The sequence below is a fragment of the Cyprinus carpio genome, chromosome B21, assembly GCF_018340385.1.
Source record: "Cyprinus carpio isolate SPL01 chromosome B21, ASM1834038v1, whole genome shotgun sequence".
Taxonomy (NCBI): domain Eukaryota; kingdom Metazoa; phylum Chordata; class Actinopteri; order Cypriniformes; family Cyprinidae; genus Cyprinus; species Cyprinus carpio.
The window spans coordinates 9,334,095-9,357,269 of record NC_056617.1 but is presented as its reverse complement, the minus strand read 5'-3'; the positions used below and the strand labels follow the sequence as shown (position 1 = coordinate 9,357,269).

The 23,175-nt window shown below is 35.6% G+C and overlaps 5 protein-coding genes across 6 annotated transcripts; 2 read left to right on the top strand and 3 right to left on the bottom strand.

Annotated features, from left to right (window-relative positions):
• Positions 1–2,210: 2,210 nt before the first annotated feature.
• Positions 2,211–5,577, top strand: LOC109045177 (ubiquitin-conjugating enzyme E2 G1-like). Its single transcript, XM_019063026.2, has 5 exons — positions 2,211–2,449; positions 3,203–3,305; positions 3,439–3,536; positions 3,608–3,786; positions 4,575–5,577. The coding sequence occupies exons 1-5, from the start codon at positions 2,407–2,409 to the stop codon at positions 4,659–4,661; spliced, it is 510 nt and encodes a 169-aa protein (XP_018918571.1). The 5' UTR covers positions 2,211–2,406; the 3' UTR covers positions 4,662–5,577.
• A 521-nt stretch (positions 5,578–6,098) lies between these two features.
• Positions 6,099–8,431, bottom strand: LOC109045176 (actin-related protein 2/3 complex subunit 3-B). Its single transcript, XM_042747607.1, has 7 exons — positions 8,279–8,431; positions 7,750–7,849; positions 7,548–7,624; positions 7,243–7,311; positions 6,979–7,105; positions 6,745–6,839; positions 6,099–6,338 (listed from the first exon to the last, which is right to left on the bottom strand). Exons 1-7 carry the CDS (start codon positions 8,282–8,284, stop codon positions 6,276–6,278), a joined length of 537 nt encoding a protein of 178 aa, XP_042603541.1. The 5' UTR covers positions 8,285–8,431; the 3' UTR covers positions 6,099–6,275.
• A 516-nt stretch (positions 8,432–8,947) lies between these two features.
• LOC109045171 (GPN-loop GTPase 3) lies at positions 8,948–12,357 on the bottom strand. The gene is made up of 8 exons (XM_019063020.2): positions 12,169–12,357; positions 11,830–11,938; positions 10,614–10,781; positions 10,407–10,531; positions 10,166–10,281; positions 9,986–10,082; positions 9,397–9,525; positions 8,948–9,232 (listed from the first exon to the last, which is right to left on the bottom strand). The coding sequence occupies exons 1-8, from the start codon at positions 12,214–12,216 to the stop codon at positions 9,167–9,169; spliced, it is 858 nt and encodes a 285-aa protein (XP_018918565.1). The 5' UTR covers positions 12,217–12,357; the 3' UTR covers positions 8,948–9,166.
• Positions 12,358–12,405: 48 nt separating this feature from the next.
• On the top strand, positions 12,406–15,607 carry LOC109045168 (protein FAM216A-like). The gene is made up of 7 exons (XM_042747602.1): positions 12,406–12,545; positions 12,642–12,670; positions 14,010–14,134; positions 14,613–14,739; positions 14,843–15,020; positions 15,104–15,186; positions 15,298–15,607. Exons 1-7 carry the CDS (start codon positions 12,469–12,471, stop codon positions 15,426–15,428), a joined length of 750 nt encoding a protein of 249 aa, XP_042603536.1. The 5' UTR covers positions 12,406–12,468; the 3' UTR covers positions 15,429–15,607.
• On the bottom strand, positions 15,604–19,126 carry vps29 (VPS29 retromer complex component). 2 transcript variants are annotated; one of them, XM_019063024.2, is made up of 5 exons: positions 19,008–19,103; positions 18,113–18,124; positions 16,413–16,604; positions 16,094–16,329; positions 15,604–16,016 (listed from the first exon to the last, which is right to left on the bottom strand). In XM_019063024.2, the coding sequence occupies exons 1-5, from the start codon at positions 19,008–19,010 to the stop codon at positions 15,899–15,901; spliced, it is 561 nt and encodes a 186-aa protein (XP_018918569.1). In that variant the 5' UTR covers positions 19,011–19,103; the 3' UTR covers positions 15,604–15,898. The 2 variants fall into 2 exon arrangements, with proteins under 2 accessions (XP_018918569.1, XP_018918570.1); XM_019063025.2 differs by lacking the exon at positions 18,113–18,124 and having other exon boundaries at positions 19,008–19,126.
• Positions 19,127–23,175: the final 4,049 nt, after the last annotated feature.

Here is a 23,175-nt window from a genome sequence, read left to right as displayed (position 1 = left end):
GGGTTTTGTACAACTTGGGTGGCCTTGGGAGTCATTTTTCATTTTTGCATGAACTATTACTTAAAAAGAATGTATGAAATTCAAACTATGAAATGCATAGGCATAAACTGCTACAATAACATTCTCTTTATAAAGCTTTATAAAGAATACAGAATATGTTTCCTTGTGCATTGCAATTCCATTCACCAAAAGGTTAGCCAAGCCAGTAATAGCCCATTTCTCACACACCTCATGACTGACACATTAATTGCAGCAGGCTTGAGAGAGAAAGAGCAGCTCGGTCAGAATCTCAATGAAGTGTCAAGCTGTTCAGGCAAACCTGTTTGCAAGACTTTATGGATTTATGTCTGTAATGGCTTCCAATTAGCTACAAGATTCTTAAAATAATACAGGAGGTTTAATTGTTCTAGAATTCAGAATTGTTAACAACTATTAGCCTTGGTGGTTTAAACAGGTGAGAAAGATGAGTTGGATTGTTTGGATCAGTAATAAGGCATCCAACAGTTCAAGAGAAGAGTGAAATGTTTTTATAAGATTGTGCTGTGTTCAGTGTATCATCCCTTCTCTGTATAATACAGTAGGTTGACAGTTGCATGCGAAACATCTCAACAAAAGATAAGGCACAAGACAAATCTCTGGTAACCATGCGACAGACAGATCTGAGAGGTATATTGTTCCTCAACGAGTGTGCCATCAGAGGAAACATGCCAGGAAGAGTACACAATGTCCTCCTTTTGTCACCTGAGCGCAGCTGTTTATTCAGAAACCCATCCCCTTGTTTGAGTTTCACGGATGTGGAATGTAATTGCTAACAACTCTTTCCCATATTCAGTCTATGTTTGGTATCAGTTTCTAGGAAGGGAGCCAAATGTTTGCCTTTTATGGTTCTGTATAAAAGCAAATGTAAGATTCTGGCATGTCAGGAGGATTGTAAAGCTCTCAAGATAAAAGATGGGCCAAGCTTTGTGAATCCTCTCAGATTCACTTATTCAGGCTGATCTGAAGACACAGTTTCGACATATTAAGATTTTTTTTTTTTTTTTTTTATCAAATCAATAAGCATATACTATAATTGTATAATTTATTAGTAACTAAAAATAAAACTAAACCACAGCATGTCTTCTACTTAAGTGACTTACCTCGGGGATGTTTTGGGAGAAGTGACTGCCATCTAGTGTATTTTATTTGTTATCGCAGGTAACATGTTGTCAGTATACAGTGAATACCATTCACTGTCACTAATCATTTATATTTATGTACATAGTCAACATATGTAAGCTACACAAAACAAGGCAACGTATAAGCTGCGTGAAACAAGGCCCAATACTGATATCTCGTTATGGATTTTTCACAGGAGTTTAGGCTACCTGTATTTTGAATTATGCATTGTATTATGTTGTGTTTTAGGGTTAAATAAAATGTCTTGGCAGAAAGGACTCTCCTGGTACCTAATGTAATATGCAGTATGCAGTATAACTTTTCCGTATTTTCTAGTATTTTTTCTTACAGTGTAGAAATTAAAACCAATAAAATATATAAACATAAACAATGTACAAACTTAACTGTAAAACTTTCAACACTTTTAAAAATTATTTGGAGGTGGTGCAATTCATTTTAATAACTCATGAACACAGGGAATGTAGTATACCAGTGTGTATAATTTTTAAATTAGCTTTTATTTGTTTTTTTATAGGCCTAAGTAAACTTACATTTTCATTTTAGTTTTAGTATTTTTATTTTTATTTTTTTAGCTATTAGTCGTTTTATATTTCGTTTCTTTATATCTTTCCTATTTTCATTATTTCAGTTTTGGTTTAGTACTTTCAGTTCAATTTATTCCAGGTTACTTGGCAACAACTGTAATGCTAATCACTCTAATACGTTTTTAAGGTTTACGTATTTCAGTACCTACTGTTCTTTATTCAATTTTTATTTCAGCTTTATTTCAATTACCGAAAGTAGCCTGATTTTAAATGGTTTAGTTTTAGTTAAAATAACATTGATACACATTTATAACCGCGTATATATTCGACATATATTCAAAATTTAGAAACAAAAAATCTAAATTAGATTGTTGAAAATAAAACATTTGATATTTGCGATTTAAGGTTTATTTCTGTTCAAGTGTTTGTTCCCTTTTACTTTGGCTGTGTGATTTTGGCCATTAAATTCGGAACGTGCCCACAATAAAGATGCCCAAAACTGCTGTAGTAGGCAGCTACTTAGTGACACACAGCCTTGAGGTCAGTGCCAGTATCACATGTGTTGGTTCTCGGCGCATGTGAAGTAGATATCAAATACACAGTGCCGAAGTGCTGCGCGTCGAACAACTTTGATTGCCAACATTTATTTCGTCCCATTTTTGTTGGCGACATTATTTATTTTGTTAACATTAGTTAAAATAAAATGACTGAGCAATCGGCCCTGCTCCTGCGAAAACAGCTAGCAGGTAGGTGGCTAAGTGTTAGCGTGAGTACTACTACAAAATTATGCCATACCAGGTATTTTTATCCATACCATCAGCACTTTTTAACTAAATTACTTAGTGCGTAACAAAGCCCACTGTGTCAGTGTTTGTGTAAGAGTTTATGGGCTTCGTATTTACACTTGTAAAGTTGTAAGGTCAGAAGCTTTGCTAGCATGCTAGCGCCTAATAAGTTGGTGAGGTATAAACATGTTGATCTCAAAGCTTATACCTGTTATTTAAGAAAATAACCTATTTATTAAATAGGCTATTTTAGATATTTTAAAATAATGGCAATGAGTGGTAAAAACTAAGTTTACTGGTCATAATATCAGTTGACACGTGTTAGTATGCAGTGGACAAATTAGGAAAAAAAAACAGCAACTCGTTTAGATTTCGTATTAAAATTAATCTTTTTTTTTTAATGCCTCGAGTGATCACAATATGGTATAGATATAGTATGATAAATAGCTATTTAGATTAACTTGAAGCCCTCATTACATAGCAGAAAATGTAAGTTAAAATCAAGTATTGCCAGATACATATTCTAACTACTTTACATATAATATTTTACACACAATTATGTATATATAATTATTATTTTTTGTGATCAACATGTTTATACCTCACTAACTTGTTCAAAACCTTTTACCTTTTTATTTTACAAGTATACAAACACACAAAAATAAATTTGAGATTATATTTTAAAATAATATTTCTTTGTTTTACATCTCACAGAGCTCAATAAAAACCCAGTGGAAGGTTTTTCTGCTGGTCTGATTGATGATGATGATATCTATCAGTGGGAGGTTGTCGTGATCGGCCCTCAAGACACACTGTTGTAAGTAACCAATCCTGTTACCAGCCATGTGTTGTTTGGGTTTATCTTTAACAGTGGCCCATCGACTAATCTAGTCTTCTGAAATCTTGTCTAACCAAACCGTTGACTCACTTTTTCTGTTTTTGATTTACAGCGAAGGTGGATTTTATAAGGCGCATCTCAATTTCCCTCACGATTACCCACTTCGGCCTCCCAAGATGAAGTTTATTACAGAGATTTGGCATCCTAACGGTGAGTGCATGTTGGTGAAATCATTGTACATGTAGAGACCGGCACTGATAACATTCTTCATCTCTAACCAGTTGCAAAGAACGGGGATGTGTGCATTTCCATCCTTCATGAGCCAGGAGAGGACAAATTTGGCTATGAGAAACCTGAGGAGCGTTGGCTGCCCATCCACACCGTAGAGACCATCATGATTAGTGTGATCTCCATGTTAGCTGACCCCAACGGTGACTCGCCAGCCAATGTGGATGCAGCTGTAAGTTTACTGATTTGTGATGATACTGAATCACGTTATATAAATCGCCATGAACATCAGGGTTTTTTTGCGATGTGATGAGAAGGTACAGTAAAAGTTATTCCCATGTTTTAGTGGTTGGGAGTGAATTTTTTTTTTTTTTTTTTTTTTTTTTTGAATTGAAAAGTAATAGAGATTGGTTGGTGGTTAAGTGTAGCTAATTTAACTCATTGTGTACTCCCTAGACGTTTACATTTAGAGAAAATACTGATGCATTGCATTCTCTTCAGTTTATTCTTTAAGTTTTCTTTAATAGGTTTTAAAAAGATCTTAAATGTACCTACATAAAACATGCAGAAACCCTGTCATTTGTAATAAACACTGAAATATTCCATAAAAATAGGAATGGTCAATTTAGATTTCATGGTGACATCCTTTCATCAGAATGTACTAAATGGAACGAGTTTATTTATTTATTTAGGTAGGAAATGCAGCCTTTCTAAAATGTTGGCATATGGATAATACTTTACTATAACATACATTATTATTGTAAAAATGGTTACAGCATTTATAGCAAATAATGAATGATTTTAAAAAGAAGTGTTTCTATTTAAGCATCTTCATCCTGGATTAAAAAAATAAAAAAAACTACTTAAAAAGTAACAGTAATGACCTTCATAGGTGAATAAAATCAAGTCCCACGTGCATTTTTTGTTAAATTTAACTCCAAAATGTCACTTAATTTAAATAAAATGGGTTTTAAATTCAAGTTCATGACTGAAACTCTCACATTTGTGATTGGCTTGCAGAAAGAGTGGCGAGAGGATCCCAACGGTGAGTTCAAGAGGAAAGTCGCCCGCTGTGTGAGGAAAAGCCAAGAAATGGCATTCGACTAGACGCCGCCTCATCACTGTTTCGTTTAGTACATATCAGTTCCCATCTCCATATCTTGAGGTCAAAGACAGTTTGAGGATTTATGTCAGGATTGATTTTAAAACCCATGACAAGCTCATATCAACTTAATAGGTTTAACCGATGTGTTGGATCACATTCAAGTGTGGCAAAGCTTCATCGCGTGCATTGAATTCTAACGATCCCCTCTAGACATGCCAGTTACAATCTTTAATAGGCGATCACCTTTATTTTAGTCACTGGTTATTTGGGTCTGCACCATTTAGGGATATTAGAGCAAAGCCTCCGTAGAATAATGTCTGAATTATTTATTATCTTAATTATGATGAAATGTACTGCATGACACTTGTTTTGACTCGCTTTTTTATCTGCCACTGAGCCATCAATTTTGAACAAAGTCTTTTATGCAATTCTGGCGTGTTTTGTGCATTTATGGTACGAATAGAGGCTGATGGTCAGAATCCATGCTGATTTCCCTTCTCACTGACATGTCGGACGGCCCTGTTCCCTTAAAAAAAAAAAAAAAAAAAACAATACCGCAGATGTCTCTCAAAGGGACATCTCTTTCTCTGCTGCCTTAAGTTGTTCTCCTATCGGAAAGGAAAATTGTATTTAGTGATGTCTAGTCGGTTTTTGAGCTGGAATCCTCTTTTGGACAAACCAAAAAGTTCGATATTTGCATGAGGGACAGAGAATATTTTTTGTATAAATGGTAAGCTCAAAAGCTGTATTTTTCGTGTATGTAAATATGATGTATTGTACCATAGCTCTATCAGTCATTTGTTTGTGATGTTCCCCCCCACCTGTAGTTTTGTAATCACATTTGTATCTTGTTCACTCTTTTGTTCCCCAAAGGTCCCATCATGTAATTGCTCATTAAAATGTAGCATTTGTCTTACATATCTCGTGTTTGTCCTTATGTTTTATTCTCTTTTAGTCATGTTGTTTTTGTCTTGCGTCAGTCATGTCAAAAGCAGTTACCTCAATAACTTCTAAGGGTGCATATGATTCTTGGCAACACATCTGTCTGTGTCAGGTCTGTTGGGTGTTGTGTACTAATGCAAATGTAATTCTATTGTTCTAAAGACAGAAAACAATTTTAAGCAATAAGTTGTGCATATCCAGTTGGTCACGTTTTGATTTGATTCAGTGCTGTGTTACTAGTGTGAAACTCCTTTTTCTCTAGTTGGAGTGGCAGAATATTGATTATTTTGAGCACTAAATATGGAGGAATGTCATTTCTTTCTGCAGCAATCATTTGTGCTCTTTAATAAGTTCAGATAAATAAAACAATTATGAACTCTCTACACCCCAAGCAGTGTTGTTATTGTTAACTGAAACTATTAGGAATTGTTTTTAATAAAATACTAGATATTATATATTAGATGAAACACTTAGAAATAAGAGATGTCGCCTAGCTGTTTCTCTTTAATAGATTTTTATTTGATCGGCTCCTGTTTCATAAGACAAGCCAGAAATCAAATATACTTGATAAAAAAATCTCGGTAAACACACTCGCATACACATTAAAGAAAGAAAAAAAAAAAAATCCATCCACGTCCCACGCAGAAACACCAAGAGAGATCCTGAGTGGTTTCTTACTGGCCAGGTGCAGACAGACTTTTGTTCATGAACTGTTTCTTCACAAAACACACCCACCACTGTAGAAGATAAACAGATATTATTATCAACATTTGAATTTAGTTTAATATCATGAATTTGAAACATTTCACATAAGACACTAATAATGTTTTGGTGAATCTCAAAAAATGGTTAAGAAATGTCCAAGTTGTAACCCAACAAAACAAAACACTAAACACATAAACCATATGTTGCAAAGACTTGAGGAAATATGTGTCCTGTTTAAAAAAATTCTAAAAAAAAACTTTTTACAATCAACTTTTGTTTTTGCATTGTAGTAACAAGGAAAATTGCACTTAATAATTAAAATGTCACAATGCACAAAAAAATGTAATCAATTAACTAAATGAATAAAATTCCTATAAAAACCTCTCTTGCTTTTGTCAAGCACTTTGATTTGACTGATAATATTTCGATATGCCTCACCTTGCTTGGTTTGTCTGTCTGAGGGTCGAACACACGGTCACACAATCTCAGTCCCGTCTCCTGTCGGATTTGTTGCAGGTAAGCTCTCATCGTTTCTGTCCAGGAGAAAAACACGGTATCTAGATCAGTTCTGTAATCAGCAATAAAACTGCTAATAAACTCATCACAATGAAGGTCTTAGTGGATGTGCAAAACAACTAGACCCAAGTAAGTGTTGACTTCACTGTTCCATACCTTCCTCCTGTTTGTTAGAGGGTTTAACATACATGGCATTCAGAGGGAAGCCAGGTTCTCCAGGGATGGGAAAGTTGGTAATTCCCAGGGTGTACATCTCCTTCTCTCCTTGACTCCTTGAACTGCACTATAAATCATTTATGAGATTGTAGTTAGTTACTGTATGAAGAATAAACTATGAGAAAAACGAACAACACCTGACAAATGATTCATTACTGAATGTTTGAAATATATACAATGAAGCTTTTATTCTTCAACAGTTACCTTCTGGAGCTTCTTGAGGCATTCAGAGATGTAAAGAGTGGTGTAGATCAAAGTTCGATCTGCCTCATTCTAACAAAAGTATAAAATCGAATATTTCAATACAAAATTGCAACAATAAAATAAAAAGACATATAACAGGTAAAAAAAAAAAGCTGTGTGTATATGCATATATAAAGAGTTTAAACCAGGATATAGTGAGAATATGTATTCTTCTCTCTCAGGTCAGAACTATGAATGCATGTTAAGACACGCAAGGCATTTCTTTTAGGCTCCAGCACAGCATGCTGTACGGTCATTCGTCTTACCTTAATTTCATAGTTCTTGAAGAAAACATTGGCTTTGAAGTAGTAGATGGCCTCTTCGATAATGTCTGTGTCTTTGGCTGAATTTGGAAACAGGAAGGAAGAGTTGATTCGTCAAATACTGTACTGGTGATGGCCATTTAAGGAAGAACCACATACAGCTCTGATCTCACAGGACTGTCTGAAAAAGAGCAAACTTTCTTACTTTCTTTAGCAGCAGGACCCTTAAACTGTGTTTTGAGGGGCAGCAATGCCATATTCCCCACCAGTTTGGTGTCTGCATCCATCAAGCTTGAGTGGTAAGCCTGAAGAGAGTGAAACGTCACAAAAAATACAAGAGTTACTTAGTAATATTTCTTTAATATAGCACATTTGTTTTAAAATGACCAATGTTTAAAGAAAATCAGTGATTACGGAGCTGAATGCAAATGAGGAAATCACGCATCATGGACAGATGCACAAATTCGGGTTCTAACAACACATTTCGGACACTTACATATACTTATTTGGCAATAACGCACAAAGATAAAAACATAATAGAATATGCATTTGTAAAAGGGTTACATTTGTAGAAAAATGGCCAGAGTAAGGTGATGTGTAGGTTAGCCCTATGGCTAAGAACGCTAAAATATTTTTTCTAGTTCGCCACTGCTCTAAAACGTGGCACAGCCAACTGCTCATAACGCAAACAATTACGCTCAACGTCTAAATTTGTACGTTTAATGGTTTCTTACCGGCATCTTGGTACAATATGTTTCCAATCTGGAAGGCAAAATGAATATGTCAGCGCTGCGAGACGCCTTTTCCGCTGTCCCACCCAACACCGATACAGGAAGTGTCCAGTGCAATATCCCGCTATAACCACTGGGGGGTGCAGAAGATACCAGCTTTGCCTCAGTTCTGTTTTTTAATATCACTTCTTTTAAGTAGTCTAAATATGTTACATGTGCTATTTAATATATATATAAAAATATATATATATATATATATATATATATATATATATATAAAAATATATATATTTTTTCCACTTTTTTTATAGAAATCATCTCGCGACCCCTGCGCCGGGGTCCCGCGACCCCCACTTTGGGAACCACTGCACTATAGAATAACTCATAATGATAAGCTACTATTCCACGTCTTCATCAATGTGTTTTTAAGGCTGATGATACGCGGGCCAACTTTTTGAGCAATATTGCCATCAATGGACATCAAGTTGAGACACAGGGCCCACCGTCGACTAGAAATTGTTACCCATTCTCAATGGTAAAATGTGCCCGAGGAACATTGTTTAAAAAGTTGCCCCCCGTGTATCACAAGCCTAAGGATTCTACACAACTGGGTTGTGACAGATGTAATGGCTGAATTTCTTAACAAAATTAAAACACAATCAAATCAATCAATTGTCATTTCCATATTTTTATTGCAAAAATAAATATGCACTTCTAAAAAATGGGTTACATTTGATATAACTCTGCTAAGATTGAGGCATTGTACAGGTTATGGTTGCATCCTTCAACTAATGACATTATGAATGACAGTGACACAGAATGTAGTTTAAAAAAATGAAACTCTTAATTAAACAAATCTGGCTGTTTTTCAAGTGTGATCTCTGTCCTTGCTCAAGAATCACCTCTGTCCTGGAAGAACTCATCAAAATTTGTGTTACTGGGTTCCCCATCGAGTTCCTGGAAAAAAAGGAATATAAGAGCAGTTGTGCAAAATGCTAATTTTGTTGTAATCTAAAACGAATTTAGTCTAAACAACTGTTTTTATAATATACAAGCTACAGAAATATATATTTGAATCAAACATCAGTTCATAGCACATGGCAGTAATCTTATGTACAGACCTTGGGCTCTTTAAACTCCAGGTCTTCACCATATTGTATGGAGAAATCAATGTGCTGCAGGACAATGCTGATGCCCTCCTCATCAGTGCGGTCAAAGGGCAGGAAACGAACCATACTGTAATCATCAATCTAAAGAAGACAGAGCCATCTTAGTAATATAAGTACGGTAGTGTGTGTTTCTAAATAAAGCATTTCACCAGATCTGTAACAAGAAACTTTTATAAACCTGTAGCCAACAAAGGAGAGCTTTAAGGCTCCCTGTGGTTTTATGTTGTACTGTAAAATAAAAATTATTATGAGTATAATTATTATTAAATACTATTTTTTTTTTTACATAGATTTAGTACAATTAAAATAGTAATATATTTCATTTGTTCAATGTTTTTAATTAATAATAATTATTATTTTTATCATCATTTTGTAGTCATATTGGTAAATAATCAAAATTATGCAGTACAAAAAACAAGCACAGCAAACCTGAAACTTTTTTTTAAATTACATTTTTAATTATGATCACATGTTTTTTTTTTTTTAAAAAACAGTGTATTTATCAGTGCCTCAATGCATAATCTTTGTAATTGTAACTTACCAAACCACATATGGCCTTGGTTAATTTCTTGAATTTCATGCTTCTCAAAGATACAGAGTTGTCCTCCATCATTGAGTACATATCCGGGTCCAGATACCTGCAAATAAAATAAAAAACACAGTCTGTCATCTAAATCTAGGTTGAAGTGAATTATAAATGGATCATATTACATGAACATACTTCTCTATTTCCTTCTTAGCCTTTGGACTGAGTAGATCCATTTTGGTCATTATGTTGATTTGTGGGATTTCTAATGTCACCATAGCACTCAAAGCAGCCATAACTCCAGAGATAAACTAGATTTAAAAAAAAATGACAACAAACATAAAATTTAGCTTTTCACTATTTCAATAATTTCTTAGCCAAATCGTAAAAAATCCAACCCATGGCATTTTTGTCATTGCAATGTGCCAAACATTACCTTGAAGGTCTCGACCATGAACTGTGAGTCAACCAGGAAGACTCCACACACTCGAAACTCCCACTGCTGCAGTTGCTCCACAAGCTGCTTCATTACAGGCAGATGCGTGTACAGCTCGATCTGACCTGCAGTCCAGAGGACACAATGCTCTGTATCGTTCCATGCCAATCCACAACAGCATCATATATCTGGTACATCACCTCTTACCAGGGCAATCAAACAGTATGTAGTCATCCTCCACATGACCAAGACTCTCCTCCAGCCAGTCAAAGTTGTTGGCGAAGTACTCCATACAGAAGATGAGTCCTCCATTGGGGCCGAATCTCAGAGAGTCATCCTCCATAACGTCATCTACCTGGATCAGTTCTCGAATGTCTGTATACGGTGAAAATTGTATCAACACATTAAATGTCTTTAAAAATAAGCATGTTACAGAAATGATATTTACTGAGCTCATGGTCCACAGAGTTAGTCCTCTGTCTGAGAGGGAGAGTGACTGAATTTTTCTGAATGTAAACCTACATACAGTTTTATCTGTAGGATGTTGTTTTTATTTTAAAGGAATAATTCACCCAAAAATTACAATTTTGTCATTATTTACTCACCCTCATGTCACAACCTGATTAAGTTTATTTCTTAAGTTGAAAAAAAGAAACTTAGAAGAAGAAGATCTTTTGAAGAACCAAACAATTGTTGGTCCCCATTGACTTCCATAGTAGAGAAAGAAATACTAAGGAAGTCAGTGGGGGGCCATCACCTGTTTGATTACCAGTATTCTTCAAAATATCTTCTTTTATGTTCAGCATAAGATAAAAACTCACACAGGCTTGGAACGACATGAGGGTGAGTAAATGATGACAAAATTTTAATTCTTGGTAGAACTATCCCTTTAATGTCAAGTGTTAAAAACGTCAATAAAGGCTACTTTGGCTTTGAGGTAGGGGCAGTTGCAACCCTACTTATCAAATACAAATTATATGACTTTTTAACGTTTTAATATGCAAGTATTTATTGAAGACTCTGACCTCTTCATTTTGAAAAATTTAAATCATAATTCATTTATTTTCTAAATGCATATGATCCCATCTTACTCTGAATGATTCATCCACATATACTCTTCTCTTTTTTGACCTTGAAATATTTAATTAAAAGGTCATTAAATTTATTATAATTTTATATTACTTACAATAAATACCAAAATCATTTATTATTATTTTAAAAAGCTTGAAATCTTGTTTTATTTTCTCAATGCAAATAATTAAAAAATGTAAATAATGACACAATTACTGTCTGCACAGTCAAACACTTGACTGTAGGCTATTTTTTTCTCATGATCCTAAAAACCTTCTGATATAAACTGCTCAAAATATCTGAGAGTGTATTTTACTCTCTCTGTGTGTGTATCTATATATTGATTCCTGACCTGCCATGACAGGATACTCAAAATGTTCTGCAGCTGGATCCAGATTCACCACCTGTACAGATCGATTGAGGGCCTGACAATGCTCTAACATTGTGGCACAGTAAGTGCTCTGAAAAATACAGAAAATAAATCGGATTCAGTATAACAATCACGATACCCCATATTTTTTGGTTCTAGTATAGTACTTAGACTAAAGTAAATACGATCAATGCAGACCAGACTGATGTTTTAGATTTAACACTCGATCACAGATATGCACACAGTAAAATCAAATCATAATTGTTATGATCATTTAGTATGTTAACTCAACTAACGTTAGTCCTCGTGGTACAGAATTACCTTTCCACTTCCGGCAGGACCCATCACTAGTTGCGCGTATCGAGGCATTGTTTATTCTCCTGCTCCGACAGCACTAGCTGGTATGCCGGTTTCACTTATTTCACACACAAAAAACGTTATTTGCCTCAGCAATGTGTTCCACTTACAATATCTACAGTAGCCATGCTGTTTTTTTTTTCACCTACGGAAGCTCGCTGAGGTCAAAACACTGGAAACGCACGCGCAGCATCGGATAGGATTACAGTCGCCTTATATCACTTGTAAATATTCTACAAGTCTCAGTTCAGGTAACACTCCGGCATGAAAAAGCACGTGAAATTCCTTGAAAACAGCGACAAAAGTCGTCTGTACCACAAAAAGTCGCTTTTGCCTTTAAGGTAAGCCTCAGAATTTCATACAACAGCTAGGCAGAATACTTTATTGTGTTGTTGTCACGTTAACTATGTATTTCCTATGATATAATATCTTGACAGGCCATCTGGTCTCAACCATGTGCAAGCCGGTAAGTTTGTCCATACATATGTATTAATTGATCAGATTAGCAATTGCTGGCTTTGTACTAATAATTGTCTATAAATTTACATATACTGTACATAATGTCAATATACAACCTCAATATACAAAGTTTTTGTAGGTTTTTTAGTTTAAATTGCACAATATTTTAATTGATAACATACTTAAATGAGAAGATTTGTAAAGTTAAAATTATATTAGTGTCAGCTAATTTTTTCTGTAATTTTATTGTCCTATACGAGCAGATTCTCATGCTTTAAAGAAATTTTGTATAAATTGATAACTTCAGTGCATTATTTTACATGTTGTAGTCAGAGCCGGATTATCCATAAGGGCACTTGGGCCAGTGCCCAGGGGCACCAACCATTCACAACCACTAGGGGGGCACCACATGATACAAGCTTTAAAAATATTTTTCGTAAATTGTTTTATTATTGACTAGGGCTGGACAATATATCGAACGATATGATCATGCGCATCTCGTCAGTAAAGCCGGTTCCATGATTAGCGGTAAATCCCCATCACCTGCTTTCAAATGGAGCTGCAGTTAATACACAGAGCCGTAGTTTACTGACAAGCTACGCTATATCGAGTTCATTATCAAAGGCGATTCATCTTCAATAATGAACTCGATATAGCGTAGCTTCTCAGTGAACTACGGCTCTGTGTATTAACTGCAGCTCCATTTGAAAGCAGGTGATGGGGATTTACCGCTAATCATGGAACCGGCTTTACTGACGAGATGCGCATGGTCATATCGTTCGATATATTGTCCAGCCCTATTATTGACTTGAAATTCTTGAAAGACCATACATAACTCGTTTATGAACACTAACACTAACTTAATAATAAATTATAAATAAATAAAGATTACATGACTCACATACCCACCACTTACACAAATTACTGATAATATTAAAACACAGCCACACCATTACTTTACAGAGGATCCCTCGTTGTAGTATCCTAAAATTTTTAGTTCTCGAATCACATCACTGCATTTCTACAGCACTCTTTTTATACATCTGCAATAGCATGTACAGTAAGTCTGAACTCAAAACAATTTTATCTCCCTAGCAACCTGACCTTTTTTCCTTACAGTAGCAAACTTAATCTGTGTAAATTACAGAAACATTACACCTGTATAATTTGGACAGAGTAACCAGAGTCTCTGACCCAATTGAGTGGGACCAGACAGGCATTCCAAAAAATCCTCTGAAGACAAACGGCTTTCATATGTATAGCAGATTATTATAAGTTTATTAATATTTGTCAGGTGAACTGTAACTAATATTCAATTAAAGGACTTAATTTTTCTCTTTATCCAGGCAAAACAAACTCAGTATTTGGACACAAAATACAAGGACCTGCGACTGTACAAGTGCCAGAACAAGATCGGGGCATTAAAACTATTCATATCCCTAAGACCATAACTGCTGCTCCATTTTTACAGGTATTTCATGAAAATATACACTACCGGTCAAAAGTCTGCAATAAATAGAGCGTCTCCTATGGATTATTTTATTAAAATGAAAGTAATTGTGAAATATTATTACAATTAAATTTTCTGACTACATTTTAAAATGTTGTTTATCGCTGTGATGGCAAAGGTGAATTTTTTGCCTACTGAAAATTTAGCTTTGCAATAACTATAATAAATTATTTTAAAGTATATTCAAATAGAAAAGTAATAAAAAACGGTAATTATATTTCATAATATTGCAGTTGGTACGGTATAAAAAATGCAGCCTTGGTGAGCACAAGAAACTTATAACAACAATATTAAAACATAATTATTCAAAACTTTCAATTGTTTTTGCAAAGAATTGATAAATCTGATATCAGATGAAATTACAATGGTAGGACTGGTTCAGCAGCCATTAACAAACTTATGCCAAGTAACTCAAAATCCATATGAACTTTATTTTCAGCACCCAGTCCTGACACCCGGACAGAAGCGTTTTCTGTATAGTATCGCAGAGGCCTACAGTAAAGAGCACATGCGGCAGTTAATATGTCAACACTATATGAATGTATTACACCGCTGTATCAGGACAGGTGAACCATCACATCTTATAACATAAGCATATTTACCTGTATTAACAAGACCTTTCATTATAATGAAATATGTAATATATAATTTAATATAATTCATATTCAGTGCCAGATGCGAATGTGAATCTAAATGTGAACAATGTGTCAACATACACCGCACAAGAGGAGCCCAAGACAAATTCTCAAAGTGCATCTACGAGCAAGACAAAAGAAAGTGGAAAACGATCTTCGACCTCAGAGAAAGTCAAGAAAACAACTTTACCTAAAATTGTCAAGCATCAAAGGTAAGAAAATGATGCCGCATGTAAAAATGTTAAAACATTGTTGAAAGAAATAGCTGTGATCCTAATATTAACCCACTACACAGAATGCCCTCTGGATTTGCAAAATCAAACAAAATACATTCAAGAAAGAGAAGGACTACCATTGCAAAACATGCTTCGTCACGGGGTAGGTTTGTTTGTTTGTTGATATACAGGATTCTTTACAATCCTGATATTATGAACAAGTCAGGTTCATGTTTTGTGCTAAACATAATTCAAAATGGACTTAAATTTCCAGAATCACATCCATGGGAAGATGACTTTGAATGGGAGGCGACTGAAATGGACTCTTATATTGCTGGACACATGAGTGGCCTGTCTTTCAATGAATCGGAAGACGATGATGAGGACTTTCTATTCCTTAGCTAACACATCAATCTATATTTTATTTGTCATTTGTGAAAAATACCTAACAAAATCATTGTTAAAACATACCCAACATGATTCAGTTTAAAGCAAAAAGCTGTTCCATACATTTCAAAATAGTCATTTTAATAATGTGCAGTCTGTATTTTCTTATAAAATAAAAAACAAAATTACACTGTTTATGTGATGTGGGGTTTTATTTTATGAAAGATGACTTAACATGGGCCTTGAAAAATTAATAGGGCACATAACATATTTAGAAGACTAATTCACACTAACATTATGCAAATAATGCAGCATTATTGCATCCTCAACAACCATCACAACGCTGACATTCTGGTGACATATAAACAGTATTATATATTACATTAAAATATAGCGTAATGTTATGATACAGCATTTGTGATGTTCAGGTGAGAGGGAATGACAAGATTAGCATCCTGAAAGAAGGCAGCTGACAGTATCCGCACTCTTTAAGACTTTTTGTATTCGATTCTCTCGACTTTGACGTCGTCTCCAATGAGCTGATAGACATACGTTACCACTGTAGATGCTTGAATGTCCATCAAAACAAACGATGGTGTGATGTTGCTGTAAAGAGACAATCACAAATCATGTAATTATCTGCATATAACATGATGGGGAGGATATAAAAGTAAATGTTATACCTTTCCAGTGCACAATAGGCCCCTGTGGCAGATCCAGGATTAATATAAAATTTATTTTCATTCTCAAAAGCCTCAAACTTGTGTGTGTGACCAGAAATGAGGATATCCACATCCAGCTGCCTCTGAAGCAGTGCCAAGCTCGCCATGTCACCCCACGGGATCACTTGGTGTCCGTGGATCAGACCGATTTTGAACTGCCCCACTGTCACCACCTTCTGCTCTGGATAATTCAAGTTCTGTCAATTAAAACAAGCAATGTGAATGGTTAAAAGAGTGCATGAACAGCTACAAAAAACAGAAACAGGAACTAAAAGCCAACCTCATCGAAGTCTCCTCTGACAATGTGAACGTCTCCAGCGAGTGTTTTCAGGTAGTCATAGGTCTCCTTTGTACAAAGGTTTCCCGTGCAGAGGATGTGCTGAATTTTGCCAGGCACTAGCAACTTCTTGAATTTGGCAGGCAAGGTGTTGCATCGGTGGGGAATGTGAAGGTCACCTAACACAAGGACCAGCTAATGGCGAAATAAATCTTGTTAGTGTTCAAACCTTAGTTGTTGGACACTGAGAGTGAAGGAATAGTGGAGTCGTAAGCAAAGAATTGCTGTCTGAATTAAATCTTTAATTACAACGTTTGGGAGAGAATGTTTTGGAAGCATTAACGAGTCAAATTTTCTTCAGACAGCAATCAAGTCAAAGCTGAGCACAAGAGAGCTGATTCTGTTAACTCTGTTGATATTGCTGGACCTAAAACAGGCTGAGATCAAACTTTTCACTTACGTGCCTAAAAATGTTCAGTAGAATCAGAGCTTTGGTACAATAGAAAACAGAGATCTTATGCAATGCGCTTTGATTTTTTTTTTTTTTTTTTTATAAAAAACACAGCTGGACATTTGAAGACAACAAGGCTATGTTTGGAATAGCATACTAGCATCCTACACTTTGACTGCATCAGAAATCACATCCTTCCCTACAATATAGCAGGCAAAAAACAGTATGTGAAAAGAGTGGTGTGTCCCCAGTATTCATAAAACAAAAAGCGAAAAGTACCCAAATGACAATGCCAAAATGGCAAACTCAGAATGTCTGGATTAAATTGATACTTCACACATTCATAATATATACAACATGCCTTTTTAAAGCTTGCATTAAGCATTAAAAAAATTATTCAAAGGAAGCGTCTACACAGAGAACGTGCCATTTCAGAAGCAGCCTTATTGTTTCTGCAAAATATAGCAATATGAGATGCAGTATGCACATTTTATTTATGCAGTGTGTGATATTGTGTTATTTGACTGCCTGAAGTTATGACATTTGGACACAAACTGGACACAAATTGACCATTTTTATTTCTAATGCCAAATTTACACTGCAAAGGTGGCACATAAGAGCTTCTGAAATGCTATTAAGGTGTCTTTACACAGACTGTTTAATGCTGCTCAGAGATAACATAAATGGATTACAATTGTATATTTCAATACTAGAGGCTGAGCAAGCATAATTTAATCAGGATTTTGTGGCATCGCACCTTTTTCACTGCATTTTGAGGAGGCACAGAGCAGGTTTTGTAAAGACACGTTAATATCATTGAACAGCACTCAGAATAAATGCAGTACATTAGTATCCCATTCCAAACATAAGCCAATATTCTTAAGAGACCAGTATGTCTGACCAAGTCTCAATGATACTCCATTTACCTTGTGTTTAATATATACCTCACAATATTTATAACATATGCATTATGCAAAACACACACAAAGTTCCTGTAGAAAGCTTAGAAACAGGACTATATATTCTCAACATGGTCTTCAATTCTCAACCATTCGTCAAGCTGATAATTAGATTATTAACTACTTGATGATCACAGAAATTAGTTTCACTTGATGAAGAACATTGTAAACCCAGAGCAATGCATACAGAAAGCAAGACTGAGGGTGAGAGGATCCAGCAGCCCAGAGGAAACAGCAGCGCTAGTCTAAAATTGAGAAAACTGTGAGCACGAGAGGTCTGGAGAGGCACTTACTCTGTGACCCGCCTGAATACGATGCAGAGGTCAGGATGGGGAACAGTGGGTGAGGAAGGGTGTGAGGGAGGGGATGTGGATGCATGATCACAACAAAAAACAACATACAAAAGATGAAAGACAAAGAAAACTGAAACAAAGTGGATACATATTATCAACTGGAAATTTAACATAAATTGGATTGAATGTTAGCTGATTGTGGTTGGTGAATGGATGGCACTTGCATGCAGTTAGTGTGAAGCTTGGGGTAAGAGCTGCTGAGGCTTCCCATAAGAACATAGTATCACTTTCAAAAGCATTTCAATGACAACGATTCGTTTTGAAAGCACTATTCAATGTAAAACTGATTTGGACCGATATTTATTGCAGTACAAGTACATTTTAAAACGTTCCTCTTCAGGTTTAAACAGGCTAACGCAAACAAAACACTGTGAAATGAATACAAAGTAACTTAATATATATAAAAAATACTAACATGTCATCTTAACATAAACATATGCTTGTAATATAAAGTATACTAGAATAACAGTTTTATGTTAGCCACTGTAGCCTAGCAAACTGTTACTGGACTAGCCATTTAGTATTAAGACACTATACCAAGTATAATAACACCGAAAAGTATAATTAGTTCATTTATCAAAGAATATACTTCGAGTGTCGTTGATTTAATTTATTTAAAAGATATGGACTGAATACATCCTGACTCGATAGTGAACATGGGCTGAATCACTCAGGCAGCGCTAGCTCGCTGCTGTCATGTGACCCTTCTGTTCTAAAATGCCAGATTTTTGGAAAAGCAGCTTAAATATCTACTCGGGCGTATGGTTTTAATAATAAGTTAAAACGGACGAGTATTTTCTGATAAGGAAACCGGTTCTGATAAATGAACACGTACCATTTTTGTCCAGCTGCGTGTTTGAAGCGGAGCTCAGGAAGCTGATGTTGACTCGCAAGGCCAGAAACTCAATGTTGCCAGATCACGCTAGAAAAATAAACAAGCTGGTTATAAAAGCTCGAAGCTCAAATTCGCTTATAAAAAGAGCACCTGGCAACACACTTTAGCAAGGCGAAAGAACGCCAGCGCCATCTGGCGCCAATCTAAAAAATTACTCACTTAAGATGTTCGGTTGTTTACTGAACTTATTGTAAATGTGTATGTCTGTAATTTCATGGTTCATTTTTACAATGCCGATAAACCACTTCAGTCTGAATCTGAAGAGCGTTTCTGCTTCCAATACAGTCACTGTGTCGTTTATAATGCTGCATTTGAAACGCAAAACTCACTGTGGTGGTTGCAATCCTACATGCTGACTCCAGTTAAATATACCTGCAAAATGAATCCATAACAATATTTCAAAGAGAGCCAAAACTCATCGCTTCCATCAGCACTTAACTGCATTCTGCTTAAAAAATCTTTCTCTGTGCTTTCACTGTTCCTTAATTCTTCCCTGCACTTCTTTTTATTCTTGGTGTATTCCCCATTTATAAGTCATAAATGTATTTACTGTAGAATGTGATGTCATTAAAGTCCTGGTATGGTCAGGCGTCCCAATACTTTTCTCCATATAGTATAGTTCAACTAATTTCTAATGCCACAGAATGACTATTAAAAACTTTTTTTTTTTTTTAATTGAAGAACATACTGTTTCTAACACTTCTAGAATTAAGTGAAACATTGTTTATTAATTTAAAATATCAACACTTCAGTTTGAAAACAAGCAGCTTTGTCATAGGCTAATTACTGCAGAAATACTAAAATGGGGGCTTTTGAGTCAAAAGGTTGAGAACCACTATTCTAACCACCGCTGATATCATCCTTTTTGCTACCTTATCTGTCTCAGCATTCAATGTGCTCTTTCCTGTATCTTTCAATGACTGAGTTTTCCTTACCAGCCCCTGTGCCTGAGCTTGTGCTCTTGTCTTTATTTATTTTTTAAAATATGCTTCAGATGTCCTCTTCTCAGGTAGATTCTAAGTCGGTACTGTCTGTCTTGACATTCTGTGTGCTCTCCTTGCGTGGCTCACCAGTTCTCGTGGCTCCATTTCCAAGCTTGTCTCTAAACCATTGCCTGAGTTCAGATTCACAGCACCTGTCTGTTTTGTGTGTCCTTCTGTTGTGTCTGAGTCTGACTATCTTCATAGCCATGGGTGCATTTAAGGGATACACCACCCCAAAATGAAAATTTTGTCATTAATCACTTACCCCCATGTCGTTCCAAACCCGTAAAAGCTTCGTTCATCTTCGGAACACAGTTTAATATATTTTGGATGAAAACCGGGAGGCCTGTGACTGTCCCATAGACTGCCAAGTAAGTTACACTGTCAAGGTCCAGAAAAGTATAAAAGACATCGTCAGATTAGTCCATCTGCCATCAGTGGTTCAATCGTAACGTTATGAAGCGACGAGAATACTTTTTGTAAGTGAAGAAAACAAAAATAATGACTTTATTCAACAATTTCTTTGTCACAGTCTCCTCTGTGTCTCCATATCACTGTATGCTGCATGCTCTTCTGTATCAGCTGTGCCACAAGGATGTGCTGTTTTCTTTCAAATCAAAGCTAAATACACATAAAAACAGTGCATTCTTGTGGCACGGCTGATACAGAAGCGCATACGCAGCATACGGTGACGGTGATATGAAGAGACACAGAGGAGACTGTTGACAAATAAATTATTGAATAAAGTCGTTATTTTTGTTTTCTTCGCTTACAAAAAGTATTCTCGTCGCTTCATAACGTTACGATTGAACCACTGATGGCAGATGGACTATTCTGACGATGTCTTTTATACTTTTCTGGACCTTGACAGTGTTACTTACTTGGCAGTCTATGGGACAGTCACAGTCTACACAAATAGTTAATCGAAAGTAAGATATATATGTATATTTGAACTTTGTGATCTCATAAGATGTCACTGATGAACATTTGAGGCTGCATTTAGTGTACACTTCATAAAATTATATATATAGTTTTTGGTGCCTCAAATATTCTAAATACACATTCACTTTGTTTTTCAAACTTTCAGACAATCCATGTCTTTAGTTTCAGTTTTACAAATAAATTTGATGGTGACCTGTAGTGTACATAAAAATCAAGCACCTAGCCATACAGTATGCATTTACAAATATTTGTGAAAAAAATTGATCATTGAGCTTATTGAATTCAATCGTGTTATGTGATAGGATGCCACCTTTGCACGTCAGTTCATAAAATTTCATCCCTGAGTCAAATGTAAGTGTTATTATTGGAAAGTGGACGCATTTAGGAACAGCAGCAACTCAGCCACGAAGTGGAAGACCACATAAAGTCAGACTGCTGAAGCGCATGCTGCATTAAAGTCACCAATTCTCCGCTGATTCAATAGCTGAAGAGTTCCAAACTTCCACTGGCATTAATATCATTAAATAAACTATGTGTCCAAGCCTTCATGGAATGGTCAAGCAACTGCAATGCAAGCATCATATCACCAAGTACAATGCCAAGTTTGTGAGGAAGTGGTGAACTGCCAACAGAAAACAATGAACAAGACTTTGTAAGGATATACCATGGCAGGCTAGGGCTATATATTTACATTTATAATGGGGGCTTTGCAGCATTCAATATGCATTCAATATTCAATATTAAAGTTTTTCTCACCAGTCCATGTGACTGAGCCCTTGCTCTTGTATGTATGCATTTATTTATTTACTTATTTATTTATTTTTGAATTAATTAATTAATACTTAAAAATAATTCTCTGTTAGATTCTAAGGTAGATTCTCATCCTACACTGTCAGGTTGTGTCTTTCTTGGTGTTCTGTGTGCTCGTTTCACCTGGCTTTCACTGACTGCTTCTCTCATTGGTTTCAGCTCCTAGCTTGTCTCTAAACCATTAGTTTGTGTCACTGTCCCCGTGATTGTGCCTGTGCTGTTTTTCCTTCTTCTGTGTCTGAGACTGAGTGTTTTCTTAGCCATGGGTGCATTAAAATATCTCTGGGACGAAGCTGTCTTTCATAATGTTCGCACCAACTAATAAGTTCCTGGAATTCTGTATGAATTTGTAGAAGAAAGCTAGTCATTGTTGAAAATAACATGTATGAAAATATAGTTTATCATACAGAAAAAAACATACATGTATGTGCTCAAACAATGTTAGTGTCATTGTGTTGTTAGAGCTTTTATCTCACCTTCAGGTACACTGGTGTGGGCTAAATTTACCACCTCTCTCAGAACATGGCCCACAGACTGGATTGTAATTTTAAGGGCCGTTCGTAAGGATATCGTCATTTCAGTGTTTGGGTACTCTTCTGGTTATGTAAGCAAGAGATATTTAGTGTTAACAAACAGTGAATCACGTTCACATTCCATACATTTACTTACCAATTTACAGTCTTTGTCTACTAAGAAATCTGTCAATTATGCAAAAACACTAAGGAAATAATAAAAGACCAAAGACACTTGCCACCGATTCGTAGTCCACATCCGAAGTCAATCAGCTTGATGTTCAAGGATGCTGTATTGACCAGAATGTTTCCAGAATGGATGTCTCCATGGCAAACTCCATGGTCTATACAATCCTTTGCAGCCTGGACAATCTGAACAATTATCATCCGCACAGCACTGTGTTCTAGACGTCCACTGTTATGCTTAATAAAACAATACAGTGTTTCACAGGGCTCTGGATATTCCATAACCAAAATCACATTATCTTGGTCCTCAAACCACTCGAGCAACTCTATAATGTGAGGGCTGTGAGGTTCCTTCATCATATTCATCAGATCCACTTCTGAATTGCCACTGTAGAGATAACCAGGCTAAAAAAAAAAAAAAAAAAAAAGTTATAAACAGCAGATTAGCTTGATAGCATCTTGTTATTTCAATATAATATATTTAGATATTATCAACATTTTTGTGAATTTATCTTTTAAAGTTCTTTTTGGTGCTTCAAATATTCCAAATACACATTCATTATGTTTTTCAAACTTACAAGATAACCCGTGTCTTCAGTTTCAGGTTTAGGTGCAAATTTGATGGCGACCTGTAATTGAAAAGATGGAAAGCATAGGTAAAATTGTTGTATACAA